The 22,988-nt window shown below is 36.6% G+C and overlaps 1 protein-coding gene across 2 annotated transcripts in view; it reads right to left on the bottom strand.

The window, feature by feature from the left end:
* LOC140164680 (oxysterol-binding protein 1-like) overlaps nucleotides 1–22,988 on the bottom strand; it is a 148,911-nt gene that overhangs the window by 107,988 nt on the left and 17,935 nt on the right. For both annotated transcript variants that reach the window (XR_011860558.1, XM_072188032.1), the window contains exon 2: nucleotides 15,868–16,076. Coding sequence is in view for 1 of the 2 variants with exons in the window: in XM_072188032.1 (XP_072044133.1) it covers nucleotides 15,868–16,076 (209 nt within the window). In the remaining variant the exon portion in view is untranslated. The remainder of the gene's footprint in view (nucleotides 1–15,867; nucleotides 16,077–22,988) is intronic.

Genomic DNA, 22,988 nt, shown 5'->3' with positions numbered 1-22,988 from the left:
AATACAAGGGAATTGTACAGAGTTAGAAGAGACTCTTGAGGCAAGAAGGGTCTGACCTTTCTAATAACTCCATTGTATTTAGAAATAATTTTAGAAACATGTTTAGTGTGAGAGGTCCATGACAAATTATGATCAATGAGTATTCCAAGGAATTTGGTGGTCTGAACTTTTTGGATGGGTGTATTATTAATTTTAATATCAATTTCAATATCAGGTTTGTTATTATGTTTATTTTTGAAAATAATATAATTAGTTTTTTTAATGTTTAATGATAATTTATTTAGTTTAAACCAATTTGAAATATGATTAAGTTCATTATTAACTATTATTTCTAGTGTCTTAGGGTTTTGATGTGAGAAAAGGATATTCGTGTCATCGGCAAACAAAATAAAATGGGGTTCTTTAGAACAAAGTGGGAGATCATTAATATATAAAAGAAATAATAACGGTACAAGGGACAATGCGTTGTTTAGACCTTTGATATTGTTAGGTTTCATATGCCGTGTTTTCTTTATTACAGGTGTGCGTGGTACTGCGTTAGGCCTACATGTTTTTTGTTGGGTGAGGAAAATAGGAAATGGTCTGAAAGGTCGGTGACAATAATACCGGAGTTGATTTGGGATAAAATGTCATTGGTGAAAATGTTGTCAATCAAGGTCGCGCTGGTATGTCCATGGATGTTGGTTTTAATGCGGGTTGGTCGATCAATTGATGGGATAAAATCATGGGAATAAAGTATGTTAAGAAAGTCACTAACTTTGGGATCGGTATCATGTACGAGCAAATCTAAGTTGAAGTCACCCATCAGGTAACAGGGTTTTTTTCATTGGAAATGGTGTTCAGGGTATTGATCAGTTGATCTAAAAATCACTGTGAATAACGTACTCGGGTTTGTAAAGGATACCGATGATGGTTTTTGTAGAATTTTGGGACACCTCAATGAAGAGAGAATCGCAATCTGCACAGTCAAGGGAAAGGTCGGGTCTAAGGCAATAATTTATATCATTGTTGATAAAAAAAGAAACACCACCTCCACGACGGTTTGGACGAACACAGTTCTCCCTTGAGTAATTATCAATGTCAATCAATGCAGCCTCATCTTCAGAATTAAACCAGGTTTCAGAAAAACCATATATGTTAAAGTGATGGTCCAAGGAGGCCAAATAGTTAACAATGTCGTTGGAATGTTTGTTGAGACTGCATGCGTTATGGTGAAACAAGGACAGGGTACATGTATTGATAGGGGGATCGTGAGTATTTATATTTATGAAGACTGGGGTACAAAAACTCATACTCTGCAACTTGAGGTCAAATTTTGCACTATGATTATGTGATTGAGGTTATTGGACTATGCCATTGGGATGAGGCTATTGTGGTCCATATTCAGAACATGACAATAGTGAGCTACAGCCACTCACAACAATGGACCACTTACTAGACTGTCACCCATTAAAATCACCATTGTAAAATGTCATGTTTATTTACCTAGCTGGGGGGTTTACACCCCCCAGCTAGGTATTGTAATCGTTCGGGTTCTTCCGCTGGCAACAAACCACTGTAATCTTCCCGCTTTCTTCCGCTGGCAACTAAGTGAAATTGCACATGTTTTTGTACTTTATGCACCAAACCCTCTATCTTTTTAACCAAATATCCCACAGAGTTGTGCGATATGTCAAACTTTTCCTCTGGTCATAAGGAACAAAAAGTCAGTGGTCACATCTCTGTAGGATCATTGGTTAATGAGATATAGTCACTTTTTTGTACTTTATGCACCAAACCCTCTATCTTTTAACCAAATATCCCACAGAGTTGTGCGATATGTCAAACTTTTCCTCTGGTCATAAAGAACGAAAAAGTCAGTGGTCACATCGCTGTAGGATCATTGGTTAATGAGATATAGTCACTTTTTTGTACTTTGTGTACTTACCCCTCTATCTTTTTAACCAAATATCCCACAGAGTCGCATGCGATATGTCAAACTTTTCCTCTGGTCATAAAGAACTAAAAAGTCAGTGGTCACATCTCTGTAGGATCATTGGTTAATGAGATATAGTGACTTTTTGTACTTTGTGTACTTAACCCACTATCTTTTTAACCAAATATCCCACAGAGTTGTGCGATATGTCAAACTTTTCCTCTGGTCATAAGGAACAAAAAAGTCAGTGGTCACATCTCTGTAGGATCATTGGTTAATGAGATATTAGTCACTTTTTTGTACTTTATGCACCAAACCCTCTATCTTTTTATCCAAATATCCCACAGAGTCGTGCGATATGTCAAACTTTTCCTCTGGTCATAAAGAACGAAAAAGTCAGTGGTCACATCTCTGTAGGATCATTGGTTAATAAGATATAGTCACTTTTTTGTACTTTGTGTACTTAACCCTCTATCTTTTTAACCAAATATCCCACAGAGTTGTGCGATATGTCAAACTTTTCCTCTGGTCATAAAGAACAAAAAAGTCAGTGCTCACATCTCTGTAGGATCATTGGTTAATGAGATATAGCACTTTGTGCATTTAACCCTCTATCTTGTTAACCAAATATACCACAGAGTCGTGCGATATCTGATATGTCAAACTTTACCTCTAGTACGTGAAGACGGCCTGATTGGCGCTAGGTTCATATCGGTGCGTATGCACCAAATATGTATCTTGTAAACCTTAATAAGTTTTGCCTTGCCTTGCTTCGTAATCCTGTTTGGGCTGGACAAAATTTTTTCCACTTTTCCCCAGTTTCCCTAGGTATTTCGTCTTTAAGCTTACTGATATACAGGGATTGAATACGAGTGTCACGGCCCTGGTTAGTGTGCATTCAAATCAGAGATCCCTGTTCAAGGCCATCTTACTTAGCAATCGGAAATGATTGCAAATTACACATTTGTAATCATTTTGACCACAAAATATGATGTGAAAACACAGGTAAGCAATGAGAACAAGTCCTCAAACATTTGAAATTTGTAGCTTACTACAACCTGATGATGTACTCATCCCAGGCAAACCTTAGTTAACACATTTGGTAGGCAGCCAAATTCGCCGACAAAATGCAAATCAAGGGGGTGACACTAAATTCACGGTTGTTCTATTAGCAACGCAAAATCTATGAAAAATTCAGCTGGTTTACTAGCTCGTTATGAATAATTCATGTTCGACCCCTTGGATCATGTTAATTGAGTTTCGCAAATAACAACGTTGTTAGTTTTGCGAACTTTGCCTGTTCAATGAGAGTATAGCGCCCCCAATATATCTGGGCACAAACCAGGCGAAAACGATCCAGTTTAATGAAATGGCGGACGGGTATTCCCATCAGGCACCAGTGATATGTTTTTTTTCAAAGAAAGTCTACTAATTTGATATGAAATGACATTTTGCAATTTGCAAAGTCAAAATTAGGACTTGCTGGCAATAATATGAAGGAAATATGCGACAGAGGCAATGTGGGAAATACAAGTAGTATTTAAGTTATAATAACCTTTGATACCCGACCTGACCTTCCATCATGGCGCCTTTATTCGCCTTATGTATTTCTATTATGCTCTCAAGTAAAATAAAATACCAATCTGCACTGAGTAGACAATGTTACTTGGCTCCCAGCATGAATTATTGATTTTATAAGGAGGTAAAGAAATGCACAGTGTATGTGCATGATGTGCAAGCATACTCCAAATATTTACGGTAAATCTGAATAGTGGTCACATGTTGAAATATCATGTGTTCGGAAATCACGTGGCAACATTTTAAGATTTCAGGCTTGTTTACTAGTTAATTGCCATTTGTACTCTTTATTATTTATCTTTGTTAATTAACATATATTTTAAATGCTGATAAATCGTGGTTGGCTGCCCATGATATCTGTTAAATTCAATGTTTTATGAATATAATTCTACCACGCAGAGGGGGTCACGCAGCAGAATTTCACATCACCTGACTTAGCTAGATTTCAAGCTCTGCTTTTCAAATTCATGTAAATTTCAAAGTTTATACATTTAATATATTTAATATGATACTAATTTTTTGTTATAACCAACTGGTACACGAAATATACTAGCTTATTACCTATACAGAAAGGTGATTATCAGCCTTCACTCAGCAAATTGACATGCCTGGCATATGCAGCCATTCTCCGTCTGGGTAACATGACTGTCGCCCTCAATACGTCTGGGCACAAATTTAAATAACAATACGCTATTTACATATCAATGTGGCCTAAGCTGCCCCATCCAGGAGTTCATCTATGTGCATATTTACATAGAAATTTAAAACAACTGGCAAGAAGGAAACCTACATAAATATGTTTTCTATACTTCACTTGACCCAAATATATGATTTTTATGGTGATAAGACAATCGCACAAGGAATTTTAGAGGATTTTGATAGCAGTTCCATTAAAAAAAGCTGCTATCATAATGAGACTAAGATCTAGAAACACCCCGAAATGCCGTTTTGGGGAATTTTGCTAGCTGAATCTTTTTGATGAAAGTCAATCTTTGACAAGATGTAACTTTGCTACGGAAAGTGCTATGAAAAAAAGGTTTTCAGTTTTGGCTTTGTTTACTCAAGTCAAGAGCTTTAATTTGATATATAAAATGATGCAGTTTGATGGCAAATTTGAATTCACCTAGCATACCTAATATACCATGTACATGTCAGATGTACGGTATATTGTATTGGCAAATATCCATAAAAGCGTTCATTATAAAATTATTTTGATAAATTGTCACATTTTATGCCATGTATTAATATCCTTAAAAGTAACCGGTAGATTTGCGAACAATTTGTCGACATAAATGACCTTCCCGGAGAAACGGTAGCCCAAAATGGGTTATATTTCATAATATGCAGACGAATGGTCAAATTAATAGAAAAATACCTGTGATAAATTTATCTGTACACATTGTCGCACTCCGAGTGACGTATAGTATATTTGCAACCCTGTGGTGGATTTGCGAACAATTTGTCGACATAATGATGTTCATGGAGAAAAGGTGGCCCAAAATGCGTTATTTTTGGTAATATGCAGACGAATGGCCAAATTAATAGAAAAATAGCTGTGATAAATTTATCTGTACAAATTGTCACACTCACGAGTGACATATGGTATATTTGCAACCCTACTGTGGATTGGCAAACAATTTGTCGACATAAATGACCTTCGCGGAAAAACGGTAGCCCAAAATGGGTTATATTTGGTAATATGCAGACGAATGGTCAAATTAATAGAAAATACCTGTGATAAATTTATCTGTACACATTGTCGCACTCTGAGTGACGTATGGTATATTTGCAACCCTGTGGTGGATTTATGAACAATTTGTCGACATAATGATGTTCGCGGAGAAACGGTGGCCCAAAATGTGTTATTTTTGGTAATATGCAGACGAATGGCCAAATTAATAGAAAAATACCTGTGATAAATTTATCTGTACAAATTGTCGCACTCACGAAAGTGACATATGGTATATTTGCAACCCTACTGTGGATTTGTGAACAATTTGTCGACATAAATGACCTTCGCGAAAAAAAACGGTAGCCCAAAATGGGTTATATTTGGTAATATGCAGACGAATGGTCAAATTAATAAAAAATGCCTGTGATAAATTTATCTGTACAAATTGTCGCACTCCGAGTGACATATGGTATATTTGCAACCCTACTGTGGATTTGCAATTGACCTGGGGAACATATTGGAACATTTTACACGGGTCAGCTCAAAAGACATCACTAAGTTCTGGGGCCAAATCTTAGAATTGCGTTATCTGGACATCTGTAAGAGGTACAGGGCTCAAACTCCGTGACAACTCATGACCAGGGGTGAATTATGGAACATCTTGCAGGGGTCTGGTCAAAGGTCATCTGGGTCAAATCTTAGAATTGCATTTTCTGGACATCTGTGAGGAGTACAGGACTCAAAACTCGTGACAACAAACCTCATGACAGGGGAACATTTTTGGAACATTTTGCAGGGGTCAGATACCTCCACAACACCAACATGCCCCAGCTAGGTTTGTGGTCTATGACCACCATTTGCCTCTAGTTTTCATTTTAGTTTGACACCAAATTTCTTTTCTGTAACTGAAGATCAAAATAACCAGATAATGTCAATTCTGATGATCTTTATTACGCCAAAAAAAAAAAGGTGTCTCAAAGGTTGCACGCGAGTTTGTAAAATCGCACAATTTGACACCAAAAAAATGCGGAAATTTTTTAATTTCAAATTTTTTTTTTTTTTTAGTTTTTTACAGAAAAAAATCGGCGAAAATCAGACTATTTTCTCAAAATACCATGAAAAAAGTCGGGAATAAAAAAAAATAAATAAAAAAAAATAAATTGCATCTCACATTTGTTTTTAAATTTCTCGTGAGCTTTGAGACAAACCTTTTTTTTTTGGCCTTAAGTAAAAATTTCATTTGAGAAACACAGCTGTATGGGATCTGACCATGATCGTATTTTTAAATAATGTGAACTCACAACTTGCCTATTTTGTGAAAATACTAACCAATCACGAGTGAGTTGGATTCACTTCCGCATTATAGGCACTACGCAGTTTTGTACGCACACTTGGGTGTTCATCACACAGTGCGGGCAATCATCATGCTGTTGGCAGCTGTGTTCATACCAATGCAATTTGTACTACAGATACTAGAAAGCTGCTACTAGTTGACACAACTTGGGTATTTTTAGCATCATATCACCTCAGGCAATTCAGTGGTCAAAATTTACACAACTCTTCTGTGTATTTGAAGCACACTGCTGCCCCCCCCCCCCAAATGTTACATGCACGCCCCCAGGCGTTGCTCAACATTGCATTTGGGGGCAGGGAAGAGTAAAGCAGGTGAACATGTTGAATTAAACATTATTCTACACTAAGCACATAAGCATGTAGGCTATAACCCCCACCCCCCCCCCCCCCCACTCATACATGTACACAGCTCAACCCACCCCTACGTGCGCGGGCATTCAAAGCGAGGACATTTTTAGGTACAACAAATTGAAAGTGAGGTCTTCTCCCTTTGTCGGTAGACACACATACAAAGTGAGGAAATAGCCTATACCCCCTATAGGAAGAGTGTTATTCAATGAACATAGTCACAAAGCAAGGACTGGGATTTTGACCTCACTTTGTCAAAATGTCCTCACTTTGAATGCAAATAATAATATCTTGTCCTCGCTTTGAATGCTTTGGCGAACACATCTCGACCATCACACAATACACTCCTTTAACCCTCCCACTCCAACATGCACATAAAAGCAATCTTCTCAATGTATGCAATATGCTAAACATGTACATTTTGTACATGTAGGACATCCATGGTCCATTGTAAATCACATGGAATCCTACACCATGATACAATATTGAGTATCTAAATGCCAATATTGTCATTTCAACCTCTGATATTGACAAACCACTTGAATTTCACAATCATCACCTCAAAGGTTCGTCATTGACATAGGTTTAACAATTGGAAAAATATCTCAGATTTATCAGTGCGTCATTTATAAAATGCCAAAGAAATGTCCAGATGCATACACCAAAAATTGGTTAAAAATTGAAATTACCATGTTTTCCATAAAACCGCCTGTGCCTCTGTAAGTGCCTAACCAGCGACTTTACTACACATGATCTGCTATTGTTATGTGCAGGATCCTCGATCCATCAAATATGAAACCATCTGCACATAAAATCCATACTTTGTGCCATTTTTATAATATGCAATTATGTAAACAATAACAAGTAAGCACCAACCCAAAATGAATTTGTTAAGTGCCCTGGGCAGTCAACTGAACAATTTTGGTAACTTGTGCTTTCACCCTCCTGGTGAGAACAACAACAAATTTAAAAACAACAGGTTGACAATATAGCATGCAATTATTGTAAAAATTAATCTAGATAATAAATATATTGCACAATTTATCTGTGATAATTTGTGTAACTATTTCTTGCACATGTACCTATCTATTTGCCATAATTACATTCAGCTGAGATCTACCCGAATGATTGTGAAAATATCGATTCAGGATTTTGGGGCTGTCATTTTCTTCGGCAGAGGGGTCATGAATATATCAGTGACTGGAATCAAATTTTACTACCTCCCAATCGCAGATTTTTATGACCCCCCCATCTTGGTTTGAAATTTTGTATGATTCCCCTTCAGCACACACAGACCCAAAACGAATGATTCCAAAAAGGTTAGGAAATGTGTCCCCTTTTGGAAAGAAGGTGCACTTGACATATGTTGCATGTTTAGGTTTAAATTTTGATTATAGTGAGTGCAAAGAAAATTTTTGATTGTCTGTAAAATTTGAAACCTGTAGTAATTTTGAGTCGGCACAATGTGTGTATTTCTCTGTTTCAGTCAGAAGTTTACTTCTCAAACCAAAAAATCCCTCATCAATGGCTACCAATTTGCACAATTTTACACACTGCTGCCTTTTTCGTTCTCTGTCCCATTATCTAAATTGTGTCTTGACGCACCTCCGCATGAAATTTGATTAGGACTCTAGTTTCACATCACGAGGCAAGTCCAACAGTAAATAAATCAATCAATACACCAGAGTACTAAAATACAAATTGTCCCTTCCAGTGAACAGGCAGCCTCATCATGGTCACACTCAATATCATCCCATCAACCAGCTCTCCACCCAAGCCAATCATACACCATCAAGCTGTCCCCTGATGGCTAAAATCATCCTGTTACCTTTACTCATTTTATTCTTGCGTCTGGCACGCTTAAAAGTGAAAACATCCCAGAAGCCAGTGTCCTCCGGGAAGAAGAGGAAGAAGCCACCGTTCACACCTGAAATTTAAGTAGCATTTCCCAGCGACCTGCATGTGTTAGCAATACTATGTTCCTTAGTGCTCCATATACATGTGCATACTACTTCCATCCGGCTGTTAAGCATTCACTCCACACATACGCCATGTATTAACACTGCTCTATATACAGAAAGCCTATTACACCAATACACTTTCTCCGTCTGAGAATTTTAAATTGCCTACACATCTGTATAGGCCAACAAACTATGACACAACTAGGCTGACGTTATTTTAATTTTTAGGCGAGTATCAAATTTCCTTGAACATGATCCGTCAGATGGCACATCATAGAGTATGCATGCCAACATGTGACTACACTCGACAATATTATGATTTGCTTTCGAAACGGGAGGCGCATAAACATTCATCACATGCCTAGTTTCGACATAAAATGGTACTAAATGTCTACACCATGAAAATTTATATCATAAATATAGTAATAATTTACTATCCTATAATTAGCAACTCATGCAAGATAAAGGCAAAGTAACTTTCCATACTTTGCACAGCTGATATCATATGAAATGAGTTCTTTGATAAACCATGTCTATAACAAAATTGTATATCAATAAATGCAAATTTATATTACAGGAAATACAGCCAAGATAATGAATCGATCCCCAGAGTTTTATTTCCTGAAACTGAATACATTCTATGTATCAGTTTGCGCATACGATATAAAGGACCAGTCATGCATTACAACCATGAAATTTGAATTTTTTTTCGTGCATTAATTTTTCAATTGTTTGAAAACCAATACCACAAAAGACATCAAAAATACAGATGTTTGAAAAATGCTATTGTAAAGGTCAACGAAATGGGTATCAAATTTAAAATCGCATGAAAATTGATTTTATATCATCGATGCATGAAAATAATCAATCATAAAATTAGCACAGACTATACACAGCAAGGAGTTCAATAATGCATCAAATCCCGGATAAAATGAAAGATGACAAACCATGCATGAGCCAATTATGCCTGATTTATATTCAAATATCTAGCTCACTTTAAAGGGTCATCATCCGTTGGTTGGAGTCCGCTATTTCAATTAAAATGCACTGGTTCCTAATGATTTATTGGTTTTCATTGGAGGTTGTTTGTATTAAAGTGGCACCAAGAATGGCGGTGTAAATGGATATGTCATTCCCATCCCGGATTCCCACTTATCTTCGGATAACTACAAATGTATGGGTCGATTTTTCATACAATACTTTGTGTAAGAAAGCCTAAGCTAAACCTAACCCTAATCCTGACCCTAATCATGCCCCTAACCCTAAATTTTGTGTATAATTAAAGATGAAGTAACCAATATTTGCAGCAAGTTTGAAGAAACTTACATTAAATTTACTACAAACTGTACTTCTAGCTGCAGTTCAAAAATATAACATACACCTGAACGGATGGGTGACTAAATATATGTGACATGATCAAGGGGAATGAGTTGGATATTGTTTTTGAGATTTTGGCAAAAACAGTGACCAAATTCTTTTGTTTTATAGCTTGTTTTCAGCCGTGCTCATAACTCGTTAGCCAGATGTCCTATTTTGATGGGGTTTGCATTAAACTGCAGCATTCGTAAACTACCAGAAAATGATGTAAAAAAATTCTAATTGAAAATTGCCGACATGTGATTCATTCCAATTGATCATGTCACATATGGGCAAAATAACCATCAAAACTCATCTTGCTAAATTAACGACCACAAGATTAATTAATTAAACGTATTGACTACATACTTCAGTCTGGGTACATTTCTCAGAAGCACTTATCAATCAGTTTGTACACTTTTTTTATAAAAACTTATTTTAAAACATATAAATATGTCATGTAACAAGCCATACCATGGCTGCCCAATGCTTAGCTGGACTGTACATGTATGAATGCTATACAGCCTTGAGTACAGTAGCCTACATTAGCTGCACAGATATGTGCCCAAGTAGACAGAAGTACTTGGCTTAAATAAGAGAGGGCTATCGGCATTCATAGATGATGATGCTGAGTGCTATTCAGCAATTCAGCAGTAGAAAGTTGAAGTACCATGTATTGACCTTTCAGCAATATAGATCAAGGCAAAAAGCCAAAGTAGAAGATAACTGAGAGGGAGATGATAAGCTCAGTACATAATTGGAACTTGTGAACTATCATATGCAGATAGTTGATGTACTAGCTATCAGCAGTAGATAGTTGAAGTTGTGAACTATCAACAGTAGGTAGTTAATCCAGACCTATCAGCAGTAGATAGTTGCAGTTGGGAACTATCAGCAGTAGATAGTTGCAGTTGGGAACTATCAGCAGTGGATATTTCAGGCAAAATGCTATCAGCAGTAGATAGTTGAAGTTGTGAACTATCAGCAGTATATATTTCAGGCAAAATGCAATCAGCAGTAGATAGCTGAAGTTGTGAACTATCAGCATTAGATATTTTAGGCAATATGCTATCAGCCATAGACAGCTGAAGTTGTGAACTATTAGCAGTAGATATTTTAGGCAAAACGCGATCAACATTAGAAAGTTGAAGTTGTGAACTATCAACAGTACATATTTCAAGCAAAATGCTATCAGCAGTAGATAGCTGAAGTTGTGATGAACAATCCGCAGTAATAATTATTTTAAGTAAAATGCTATCAGCAGTAGATAGCTGAAGTTGTGCACTATCAGCAGTAGATATTTTAGGCATTATGCTATCAGCAGTAGATAGCTGAAGTTGTGAACTATTAGCAGTAGATATTTCAGGCAAAATGCTATCAGCAGTAGATAGCTAAATTTGTGTGAACTATCAGCAGCAGATAATTAGCCAAAACACTACATGTATGAAGTTGTGAACTATCAGCAATAGATAATTTAGGCAATATATGCTATCAGCATTAGATAGTTGAAGGTGTAAACTATAGATATTTCAGGCAAAATGCTATCAGCAGTAGATAGATGAATTTGTGTGAACTATCAGCAGCAGATAGTAGAGACAAAACACTACATGTATCAGCAGTAGATAGTTGGAAGTTGGGAACTATTAGCTGAAAACAAAATATCAGCAGTAGACAGGGGAAATGCTACTAGTTGCTAATAGATGGTCAAGGTAATTGCTAAGTAGGCAGCTGAAGTAATTAATTAGATATGGACAAGATGAAGTAATTATTAGAAATACTGATAATGCAAAATGTTCATGTAGTGAAGGAATATCAACAGCAAAAGGTGATAAAGCAGTGGGCCATCTACATGTACAAGCCACACAGAAACATTACGCTATCTTCAGAAGACAGTTGATGAAGTAGTGGATATCATCAGCAGATATTTTTAAGTGTGTGGGTATTTTTTTTAGCCCTATCATCTATCATATTTGATCATTCGGCTAACATTGCTTCAATTGTTGCATTCAGGTGAAAGAGTGGGTTAAGGGGACTCGATCTTTTGTGCGTAATTATAGAGGGCCAGGGGATTCACTCTATCATTAAAAAAATCATTTGAAGAAGTCAAAGAGCCCTAAGAATAAAAACTGTAGTGTAATTCACGCCAGACACAATTTCTTTATATGACAAAAGTTAATTTTTGTAATCGATTAAAAAACAAACGTTTTATATCAATTTTAAATTTAGCCTGAATCCGAAAATATGGTACCTCTCGCCCTTTTTTAGGTCAAGGCTGTTTTTACCATTATGCAGCGAACCATTGTTGAAGCTATTTCACATACATGTATAAAACATTCTAGAGAAATAATGATGCCATATACTGTTGATATATCTTTTGTTGATTTCGAATGATAATGTCATGAAGTCGTAAATTTTAAGGTCAAATTCCTAAAACCAAAACAAACCATTGCGACGTAGATAATTCCCGACTTACGCAATTTCATCATCACATCAGTGTCTTTATTATTTGTTTGAAACCTTTCCCAAGCGTTAGTGCTCTTTATGCATAAAACGGCTAATCTATCTTTACAAAACGCGTCTTTTTTAGTAAACAAAAGGCTAAAGATGGCATTATGAGATTTATCATTTATCATTACACTCCTCCACTCAACTGCCACCGTGGCCAAGCGGTAAAGCGCTAGACGCGTAATCGAAGGAAGTTTCAATCGCTGGTTCGAATCCCAACGAAGCCTGTGGAAACTTTTTTTTAATTCAAAATTCATGATCGCATTCCGAAATGAGTCACTTGTCTGTAAATCATGTATCGTATCCTTAATCAAATGATATTTCATCCACCTGCATATAACCAACATAAATCTGCACACATGATAACATGATCCTCTACATTTATACATGAACTTATGGAAGTAAACTAAAATTACTTCCACAGTTTGCAAATTGCTTTATACAGGAAGAGCAGAACAGGTCAAATTTGACAACATCTGTTTCTGTATCTAGTATTTATAAACAATTACAACATGTTTAGACCAGGATTTGTACCGGCAACCTTGTACTTGCGTAAAACATTGATGTCAGATTTTTACACTAGTCTGGACCTTTAATATGTCTGTACTTTTAAAGCATGACTACGTTTTACCAATAAAATGTCTATAAAAGCATAAACACTTCATGAATACATCCAGACGTGGTGGTAGCCCTTCAGTTAAACAGGTTAAAATAATAGGGCACGTTAGGCGCGGCGATGCGGGCTCTGCCTTGTATGTCGGTGGATTATGAGTTCGAGCCCGTGGTGCCATCGTGTTGTGCTCTTGGGCAAGACGCTTTACCTTACTTGCCTCTCTCTACCCAGGGGTGAAATGGGGAGCTGTTATGAATATTGTCCATTGAGCGCCGCCCAAAGGTATGAGCATGCCTTGGGCATTGTATGGCAGCTGACATGTTCTAACGACAGCGGAATGTGTAAAGCGCTTTGGTACATGTACACATGTGAAAGAAAGGCGCTGTATAAATACCAACATTTAACATTTATTCAAATAAGCATGACAAAATATCTTCATCCCTACCTGCATCTTGTGATATTTGACATGACTCTTAAATTGCCCTTTAGTCTCAAGCTTTTTGACACTCGCTGGATTCAAATTCACATCCTGGGGCAGGTCTCTTGACAACGCTGCTTGCTGCATCTTAAACTTATTATTGTCAGCGTTAACCACATTAATTTCACCCTATGCATGTAGGTCGATTATCGGAATTACTGGAGTCGGATATGGGCTGTCAAGATCTTTTTATTTTGTTGTTACAGGTGGTAAAATGAGAGGAGGCAACATTAGAGAGATAGTTATGACTTAATGTAATCCATAAGTAAAACAACAAAATATTGCAGACTATTGCTACAACCACGCTGTCTCTGCACAACTTACTTTGCACTGTTTATTGGGCTCAAATTTCTACTATGCTAAAAATGTGTGTTCTCATATTATATACGGAAAATGGCAATAGACATGAAAGGAAGAATTACGTAATTTTACATGATATTATAATACAACTGACTCAATTCCCATTCATGTATGCTGCCACATTGAGGCTCTATTCGCATATATGGCGAAACTGTGCAATGGGCGAACAAACTATATATTTCTGTCTACATGTGCATGCCATGTGGATGTGAATTTTACTTACAAATTTCCATGTGATTTCTGATACAACACCACATGTGTAGTGCATGACAAAAGTGAGCCACATTAGCCCACATATACAAGCACATCAGTCACAAATCCAGGATGGTTAAAATAACAGGGGTGGAAGAGCTGTTAGGACCAAAAAATTGTCAAAAAGTGGGCTGATTTTGCACACAAAAAAGGGGGTAGGGAGCATGGCACCCCTTATAACATAGACTGCATCTGGTAATGCACATATTCATCACTAGGAGCAATTATATGGTATGATTTTAAAAGCCTCTGCATAGAACTGCTGGCGTGCAAGAGTGCATGCTTATTTGTTGCACTTTCTTAACTGAATTGAAAAATTAGTTTGCAATTATATGTAGGCCAAGTGAATTTTTAAGAGCAAAAACTTTGTGTTGTTTTTTAAAGTCAAATCAAATTATCAGCAAAATAAAAAAAGAACTGGACAAACTTTTTTAGCCTTTTTATTGTGTCATGATCCTTGCATCTCAAAAAAATCTAATTATATGATGATGCTGGATTTGCAGTAGAGTTGATGAATTAAGAACTAGAAGTTCTGCATGCAGATTTGGATGAAGTCAACTCCTTCAGAAAATACAACCATTGCACTACAGTACAAAAACAATTTTGACTTCTACTTATACTTTGCCTACTTAAACACTGTCCTTTATTGAAGATGCCAGGTCAAGTACGCACATATCAGAACAAGGTACATGTATGATCCTGCTTCTCTTTATGACCAGCTTTGCCACTTGAACGTGTACAGGGATAACTCTTCTGTACATGGGCCCATTAACTTTACGTGACTTCTATACCACGAGATGCCGCAACTCATACTACTTGTATTGGCACATGCTAAGCAGAGTGTTGGAGTGAGAAGAAATTCTACCATTATATTCTGTACTGCTTCACAATTGATCTTTTCGGTAAATCCCATAAGCCTCTGCGAGTACACCTGAGATGTCGTCATTTGACATCAGTATGCGTCAGGCCAATGTACACATCATTTAGCGAACATCATTACTGCGCATTGCAAATGACGACATCTCAGGTGTACTTGCAAATGCTTATGGGATTTGCTGAAAAGGTAAATCCGAGAAGAAAAAAAAACCAATGAACTGACCTTGCTAGCAACTGAATATAAATTGTAGCATTTCTGACCTCACATTTTGGGAGAGGCAAACAAATTCCTGAGCCTAGGACTTATCACTATAAAGATGGCGACACAAGGAATCCGCTGTCTGGCAAAGGCAGTCTGCTTCTTGCATCTGCTCTGCAACAGTGAGCCAAGCTACAAGTACATATTGGTAAGCGCTGTCTTCCAACCACCGGAGGCGGAACCCTAACCCTAACCCTAACCATTCCCTAACCCTAACCCTTACCCTAACCCTAACCCTAATCCTAACCCTAAACTACCCTAACCCTAAATTCTGCCTCCGGTGGTTGTAAGACATCACTAACCGTACATATTTTGGTGGAAATCTTGCATGGATATCTTACCCGAGTCTGCTTCCAACATCTGGATGGCCTTTGCTTTGGCAAGTTCCAGTGCTGTCACCCATCGCTGTCTCTCCACTTCTGAGCTGGCCTTCAAATGGAATGTCTGTGCTCCACTTGATATCACAAAGTTGCATGAGTCTTCTGTGTCTATGTAGGCACCGGCAAGATTAATGGTACCGCGGCATGTGTGAGCCATCTCCGCTTGATTCCTGTAAACGACAAGAATGGGTGTAAGTTTTAAAGCAAGCTACTACGATACATTGTTTAAATATCAGATTATCAGTGTATGTTCATTGCCCTTAATTTGGAGGATGTTAACCCTCTGAGCACTACCTGCTGATCTAACATTGGCTCTGATTGGTCAATTACATGATATCTTTACTTCATCTCTCCTGCAATTTCCAAAAGACAGTCCCTGCCATTTATATAAAACACAATACTTGGGTAGGCCCGGTCCATAAAACAGGATTTTCTGTTGCCTTATGATCATTTTAGTTTTATGCAACCACTGGGATCCACAACATGCTCATCTATCATGGCACAGTTCTTTAACCCCAATACATTTGCACATTCATTGAATGACCTTTGAAAATTTGAGTACAAAAACTCATACTCTGCAACATGAGGTCAAATGTTGCTATGATTGTTTAATTGAGGTTATTGAACTATGCCACTGGGATGAGGCTATTGTGGTCCATAGTGAACTCATACATGTATGTTCCCTTGAAATTTCACACTATAACTAACTGAAATCAATCAAAATCAAACCGCTGTTATTCAATCCTATCAAATCAAGATGTTGTATCAAGTTGCGGTGTCATCATGCAAATTTATACTTCGGTTAAATCAATGCCCAAAAGAGGAATTTGTTTTAAAATCACATTACAAAATGAAGTACCGGTAATAGTTATGCCTCCCTGCACATTGACTAGTCTTCATATCCTCCCTCCCACCCACACAAGGCTATATTACTATGCAAGATGCTGAAAAATGAGCTACACTTTTAAAAAGTATTATTACTCTAGAGCACAACATTTGAAGTGCACTAAAACTGCACTTTTATTTGAAACATTTTAAACTGATTTGTTAAAATTTTTTTGATGTAACAAATCACAGGTTTGTCACAAAATTCTATCTAGGTTACATACACTGCATGTGTGTATTATAAAGTCTGCACAAAAAGAAACTCAGCTGTTATAAACACGACTATAGCTTCAGAACTAATAATTGTTTTCACAATATTTTAACATAGAGGGAAGGATGCATTATTTACACGTATTTTGATACCACATTTGTCAAATGTTGTTCAATATTAACAACACAGTAGTGTTTTTAAAGAAAAATACCCGATTTTAAAAGTTGCAGTTTACAGCGATCAATGGTTATTATGCCAGCACGGTAGCATGTAAAGCCCGCCATAATCTTCACGCTCACTTCAAAATCAATACAAATAGCTGCAACTTTTAAATTCGGCTATTTTTCTTGCAAAACACTGCTACATTGTTAATATTGAACAAAATTGGACAAATTAGGTATCAAAGTGCGCGTAAATAAACCATCCGTCTTTTTATGTTGAAATAACATGAAAACATTTATTAGTTCCGAAGCTATAGTCGTGTTTATAACAGCTGAGTTTCTTTTTGTGCAGACTTTACATTAGACTGTACAATGTACATAATCAAAACCAAAGGATCAGACTTATTTATTGGCTTTTTTTCTTCAAAAACAGCATTCACTTTGTAAATCAGATGAGTGTCATTTCATTCAGTAATGCTCAGTCATTGAAAAACACTTTGGTCAGCATTATTTGAATAGAAAAGAAAAAAGCAAATAAGGATAGCCAGATTATGATTCTTCATAGTTTGTTTTATGCATATAATTAGCCAACTATTATTTTCTCACTTTCCAGTCTTCTTGCACTTTCACTTACATATCATACAATATATATATACATAAAACTGGCAAATAAAATGATTTTATCAAAAGTGTCTTTATTTAACTCTAGTAAAGAGCCTTTGGCCTCTAAGTCGGTACAGCGGCGCTACGTGACTCTTCTCAGACATTATGATCTGAGAGAACTGATCAAGTTCTATGTGTTTTGAGAGGCAATGAAGTGATTACATTTTTAAGGAAGATGGACCAGGTTCCTGTGATCAGACGAAAATGCAACCAAGGCTTATAATTGCACACACCTTCATGATCACAATTTCAGAAAGCTTCTTCAACAGCTAGGCTACCGTACTATTGTGTCTAAATTGAGATTTTCAACTAAAAGTATATAAATACTGCTTGAACTATATTTAAAACCACTTTTGATGCAAGAAATTCTAACTTTTAATGAATACTGAAAAGATCAAGCCCATCTGGTGTTTCTGATCTGGTACTGGATGTAACATGTCACACACAGGATTTCAAAATCAATATTGTTTGTCAACAACCCTACCCTCTCTTCTTGGCACAAGATACCACAATGTTATGAATAAGGACACCTCCAAATATCACTGTGTTGCCAAACAAGGCAAAGTTCATGACCAACAGGATCAATACACTTTATAGGAGCCATTAAACTTTCTGAATTTATTCAAAACTGTTCAGAGCCATAAACTTTCTGAACTTATTCAAAACTGTTCGGAGCCATTAAACTTTATGAACTTGTTCAAAACTGTTAGTAGACCTATGCACTTAACAGTGTTGTAGTCAGTCATCAACATCCGAAGTCCAAGTGCGAGTATGACTTCATCAATCTTTTGGCAGCTCTTCCATACACTTTATACAATATTAAATGTATCTGACGGACAATCACTTTTTCCCCATGCCTTTTTCCTATGCCCATTGTTAAAGTTGTAGTTTTGCAATATACTTTTAAGTATAATATTGCAATATACTGTTAAAACAGAACCTTGTCAAAAATATTCATTTGATGATCATTTTTAAGTTAATTGAGTTAATTAATGTTAATCTTGCAATCAAGTTTCACGTTGGTTGACAATTTGATAAATTAAAGTTGTAATTTCATACCAAGTAAACAACTGCAATTTGATGTTGTTAAAGTTGCATGCTCAAATTAGAATATATATAATGACAATGCAAAGTTAATCAAATTGACAATTGATGAAATTGCAATTTACATTTTTAAATGTTATGTACTTGATAATTAATGTTTTTAAAATGAAAACATGCCATAAGTTGCAATAATTTGACAATGAATTGAAATTACACTTGTGATAGCAGTTGTAACTGAGACAAAAATAGCTGATAATTGATCTCTTGCAAATATTTGACAAATTGGCCAATGTTTGCAAATAATTTGACAATGAAAAATGTGATATTACAGGATCAAACTAAAACAAAGTATGAAGCCACACATGGGCTATGCAACATATTATTTGACCCACAACACTTTCTTTCCATACTATTTAGAGTAGGGAGGGTCAGCTTCAAAACAGTACATTTACTGTTTATTTATTTCTTATTTTTAAAACCTGGGGAAGGTTTACATGTAGAAGGCTTCATACATCTTTGGTTTGTCCCTACAAATATATGCAAATTAACAGCGATGAAGTTACAATTTGCACTGTGACAAGTTTGGAAATATCAAATGAAATTATCTGATAAACTGTTCAACCACCCCACCCCACCCCTACAGACACACATGCTAGCATGTTTATAAACACTAGCTTTCATTTGTCATATAATAAATAAATCAACATATATATAAATAGTACTAGTATGAATTGAAGTAGCAATATAAACAAAACACGGCAGGAAAGTCAAAACTCTCAAAATTATTAGTTAAAATTTGTTTGTAAAATGGATAATTTAGATGAATTTTGCATTTTTAATACAGGATTCCAATTTTTAAAATTTGAAAAAAAATTCAATGGTTAATAATGAATTCTAGTTTTATAAGTTAACAGTGAAAACTATGACCAGTCTGAAGTGTGAACTTTTCCTGTGGTGTTTATAGAAAAAGCAAGCATGGTATGGAAAACCTGAGAGCTGGTTCTTTTAAACTTTTCAGTTTGGTGCACCTGGCATTGATAGGAATTTCCTGATCAGTACCATGCAACTGCCTTTTCATCAATAAACTTGGGAACCTGAAAAGCTCTTCTTGAATGAGATGAACTGGTAATTATAGCCAAAATATTAAATTCTCGATCATGAGAGCCAACTTGGGTACGCACAGTTATTTGCGCCGAGCGTACTATGCAAATACTGTCGCTTACGGCGCAAACACAGCTTTTGAGAATTGGCCAATCACACGGTCGTTGCTTGGCAAGGTCAAGGTTCGGTCATGCAGGTCACATGATCGTGTTATTCTATGAAAAGTACGCCGACACAGAAGGTACATCCACTCATGATCGAGAAATTGTTATTTTGGCTATAGAAAGGGTTTTAAACATGCTCACCCTTTATGGACTCATGGAATGGACCCTGGTGTCCATTTCATAAAACATTTCTGACCCTTCACAAGTCACAAAATCAACACATAGTAAAATCCATTTCACTAAAATGATAAATTTATGGTCAGTAACCTTTGTAGAGTAATTTACTACAGAGCCCTTCGCAAAGTTTATGGGTTTCGTAACTTGCACACGGTTGCAACTTGAGTTACAGTTTGGTTAAGAGTTTAGTGAAATCACCCATGGATCAATTATCTTCCTTTTTACATGACATCCATGTTCAATCTGTTCTTACATGCACACTAAAGCTAACATGGAACCAGCAAACATTATTCCATACTTGGTGTGAGTGATGCGATTGGTTATATCATTAGCATATTTATGCAGTTAGTTTGCAAGCCTCTCTCTTACCTATCAACCTCATCACGTTTTTTACTTTTACTGGAAAACCTTTGCAAAATGAGCACAATAAAACGTACTGTTAATAATAAGTACCTTTAAAAATTACAAAAGCTATAGGGGGCGCACCATCAAATGCTGGCCCGGTTCAACTCTCATATTTTGCATATATTAGTTTTTGTAATAATCTTGTTCGGTTCCAGGCTAGCTCCAAATGTAGGCAGGGAACATTACATATATATATTGTTTGGATGCACAAAACATTGTGAAAAATTCGAAGAAATTATGTGTATCATTACGAGTAGGATAACATATTTTACACTGTAGCTCATTATTACCCTTTAATGAGACAAAGACTTGTATGGAGGGCGCTTGGCATATATATACATGTACAGTACATGCCTGCTTAAATACTTTCAAGCCAGTGAGAACATTGAACTGGAATTATGTTTTGTCCATCATAAAAATGTGCCCTAAAATTGGTGGAAACTGGAAACCTGAAAACATTTTTAAGCGCAATACTTGTTTTAGGTCTGGACAGGTTCTCAATTTTGGTTTGGGTAGGGATGTGCGGCTGGGGTTTCAAAACCGTACCCAAAAAATTATTTCTGTTCAAAAATTTTCTGAATTTTTTTGCTGAAGAATCAGCACTTTTTCCAGATTGTTTGAGAAAACTTTGAAAAACATGCCAATGCCATCTCTAACCAGTTTTTCTGAAAATGCCTATGGCAACCCAAAGTTGTACCAAAAACCATGAAAATGCACCCCAAATCTGCCGCACATCCCATATGCATCTTTCCACTACCCCAGTTTAGGTAATTAAAAAACTAAGTCATGCATACCTCAGTACAATATTCTGGCATATTAGAAACTGACATAGTGTTGTCACTGACTGTTGGGTATTTGCTGGTTCCTTGTCATGCTTTACTGTATCATGCATAGCAGACACCATAAATATAATGCTACAGGGGATTCTCCTCCTCTTTGGAGAAGAAAGACACTGGGCTTTATGCCCGGCGATTTATGATGTTTAAAAATTCATTGATAAACATAAGGTGCACATAGCTAATGTAAATTCTGTAATATGAGTATGTGATGGTTTATAACTTACATATTTCCCCTTGGCATCCTCAAGACACTTGCGATCAAAGACAGTGTATCTGCAGGATCAAGGCACTTTGTGCCGCATCGCGCTCTACAAATGCAATGCCTTTCATGACATGTGTATCACTTAGATCATGTAGATGCTATAGTCTTTATCAAGCCAAATGGACTATATAGCTTAGAATTTTTAACGAATCACAGTATCACGTGTAAATGATGTAATGAGATGCAATAATTCATATGACCATAGTAGGCCCATGAAACAGTGATCAACTTTGCAGATTTGCAGGCATTCTAAAGCCTTTTCGAAGTATGGCGTACGTGCAAAAGGAGGGCAGTCTTCAATCTGGGTAAAACAAATTCAAAAGACTTTACCCACTTTGTGCAGCGCCATCCTATTGTGTCCACCATATCTCGAAAAGGATAATTGATTCCGGGGGGGGGGGGGGAACCCAAGTTGGGTTTTGGTGGGGCGTGCCCCGTGAGAATTTGAAAGGGGCCCCAAAAATAAACCAATTTTTCAAGGAATTTGGACCCATTGATATACCAAAAGTCAAAATTTTCGGCCAAATTTAACCCAAATTGTCCTAGTTTTTACAAATTTTCCCAAAATTTTGGGAAAATTTTGAAAATTTTGGCTAAATTAACAAAAAATTGGGCTATTTTCCAAAAAAATTGAGAAAATTTTGAAAAAAGGACCCATTCATATACCAAAATAGGCTTTGAAAAAGGGGTCATTGATATACCAAGAGGCTGAAAATGCTACCCATATTTGCGGCACGTCCCGTATGGTCATTTGTACTGAGAACCCCGGGGAATTGATTACAAAACAAACAGAGCATGTGTCATCTGACAAGGCCGCCCAGCAATAATTAAGCAGTGCTTTGCTTCCATTTGTAATAAATTCATGATAATAGTCATGTTCAGTTGGTCATATCTTGAGGGGTGCTTGAGAATGGTGATTCCTTAGTCAATTCCCCAGTGTCCCAAGGACTCCATTGAAACCTATTGCCTGATGTTGACAGCTTTGGAATTTCAACAGGAAGCTTACTGTGATCTACCTAGTGTTGCTCCAAGTTCAACCAGGTGGTGCATGACGTGCAGTCCCTAAATTCAGTAAATTTTCATCGTCAACCGTGTAATTGAATGGGATTATTTTGAAATTTTAAAACGCTTGAAATATCACAAACAAATAGGCCTATGTTGATAAATAAT

This window comes from Amphiura filiformis, chromosome 11 (assembly GCF_039555335.1).
Source record: "Amphiura filiformis chromosome 11, Afil_fr2py, whole genome shotgun sequence".
Taxonomy (NCBI): Eukaryota; Metazoa; Echinodermata; class Ophiuroidea; order Amphilepidida; family Amphiuridae; genus Amphiura; species Amphiura filiformis.
The sequence above is the reverse complement of the archived record's forward strand: the minus strand, read 5'-3'. Positions and strand labels throughout refer to the sequence as shown.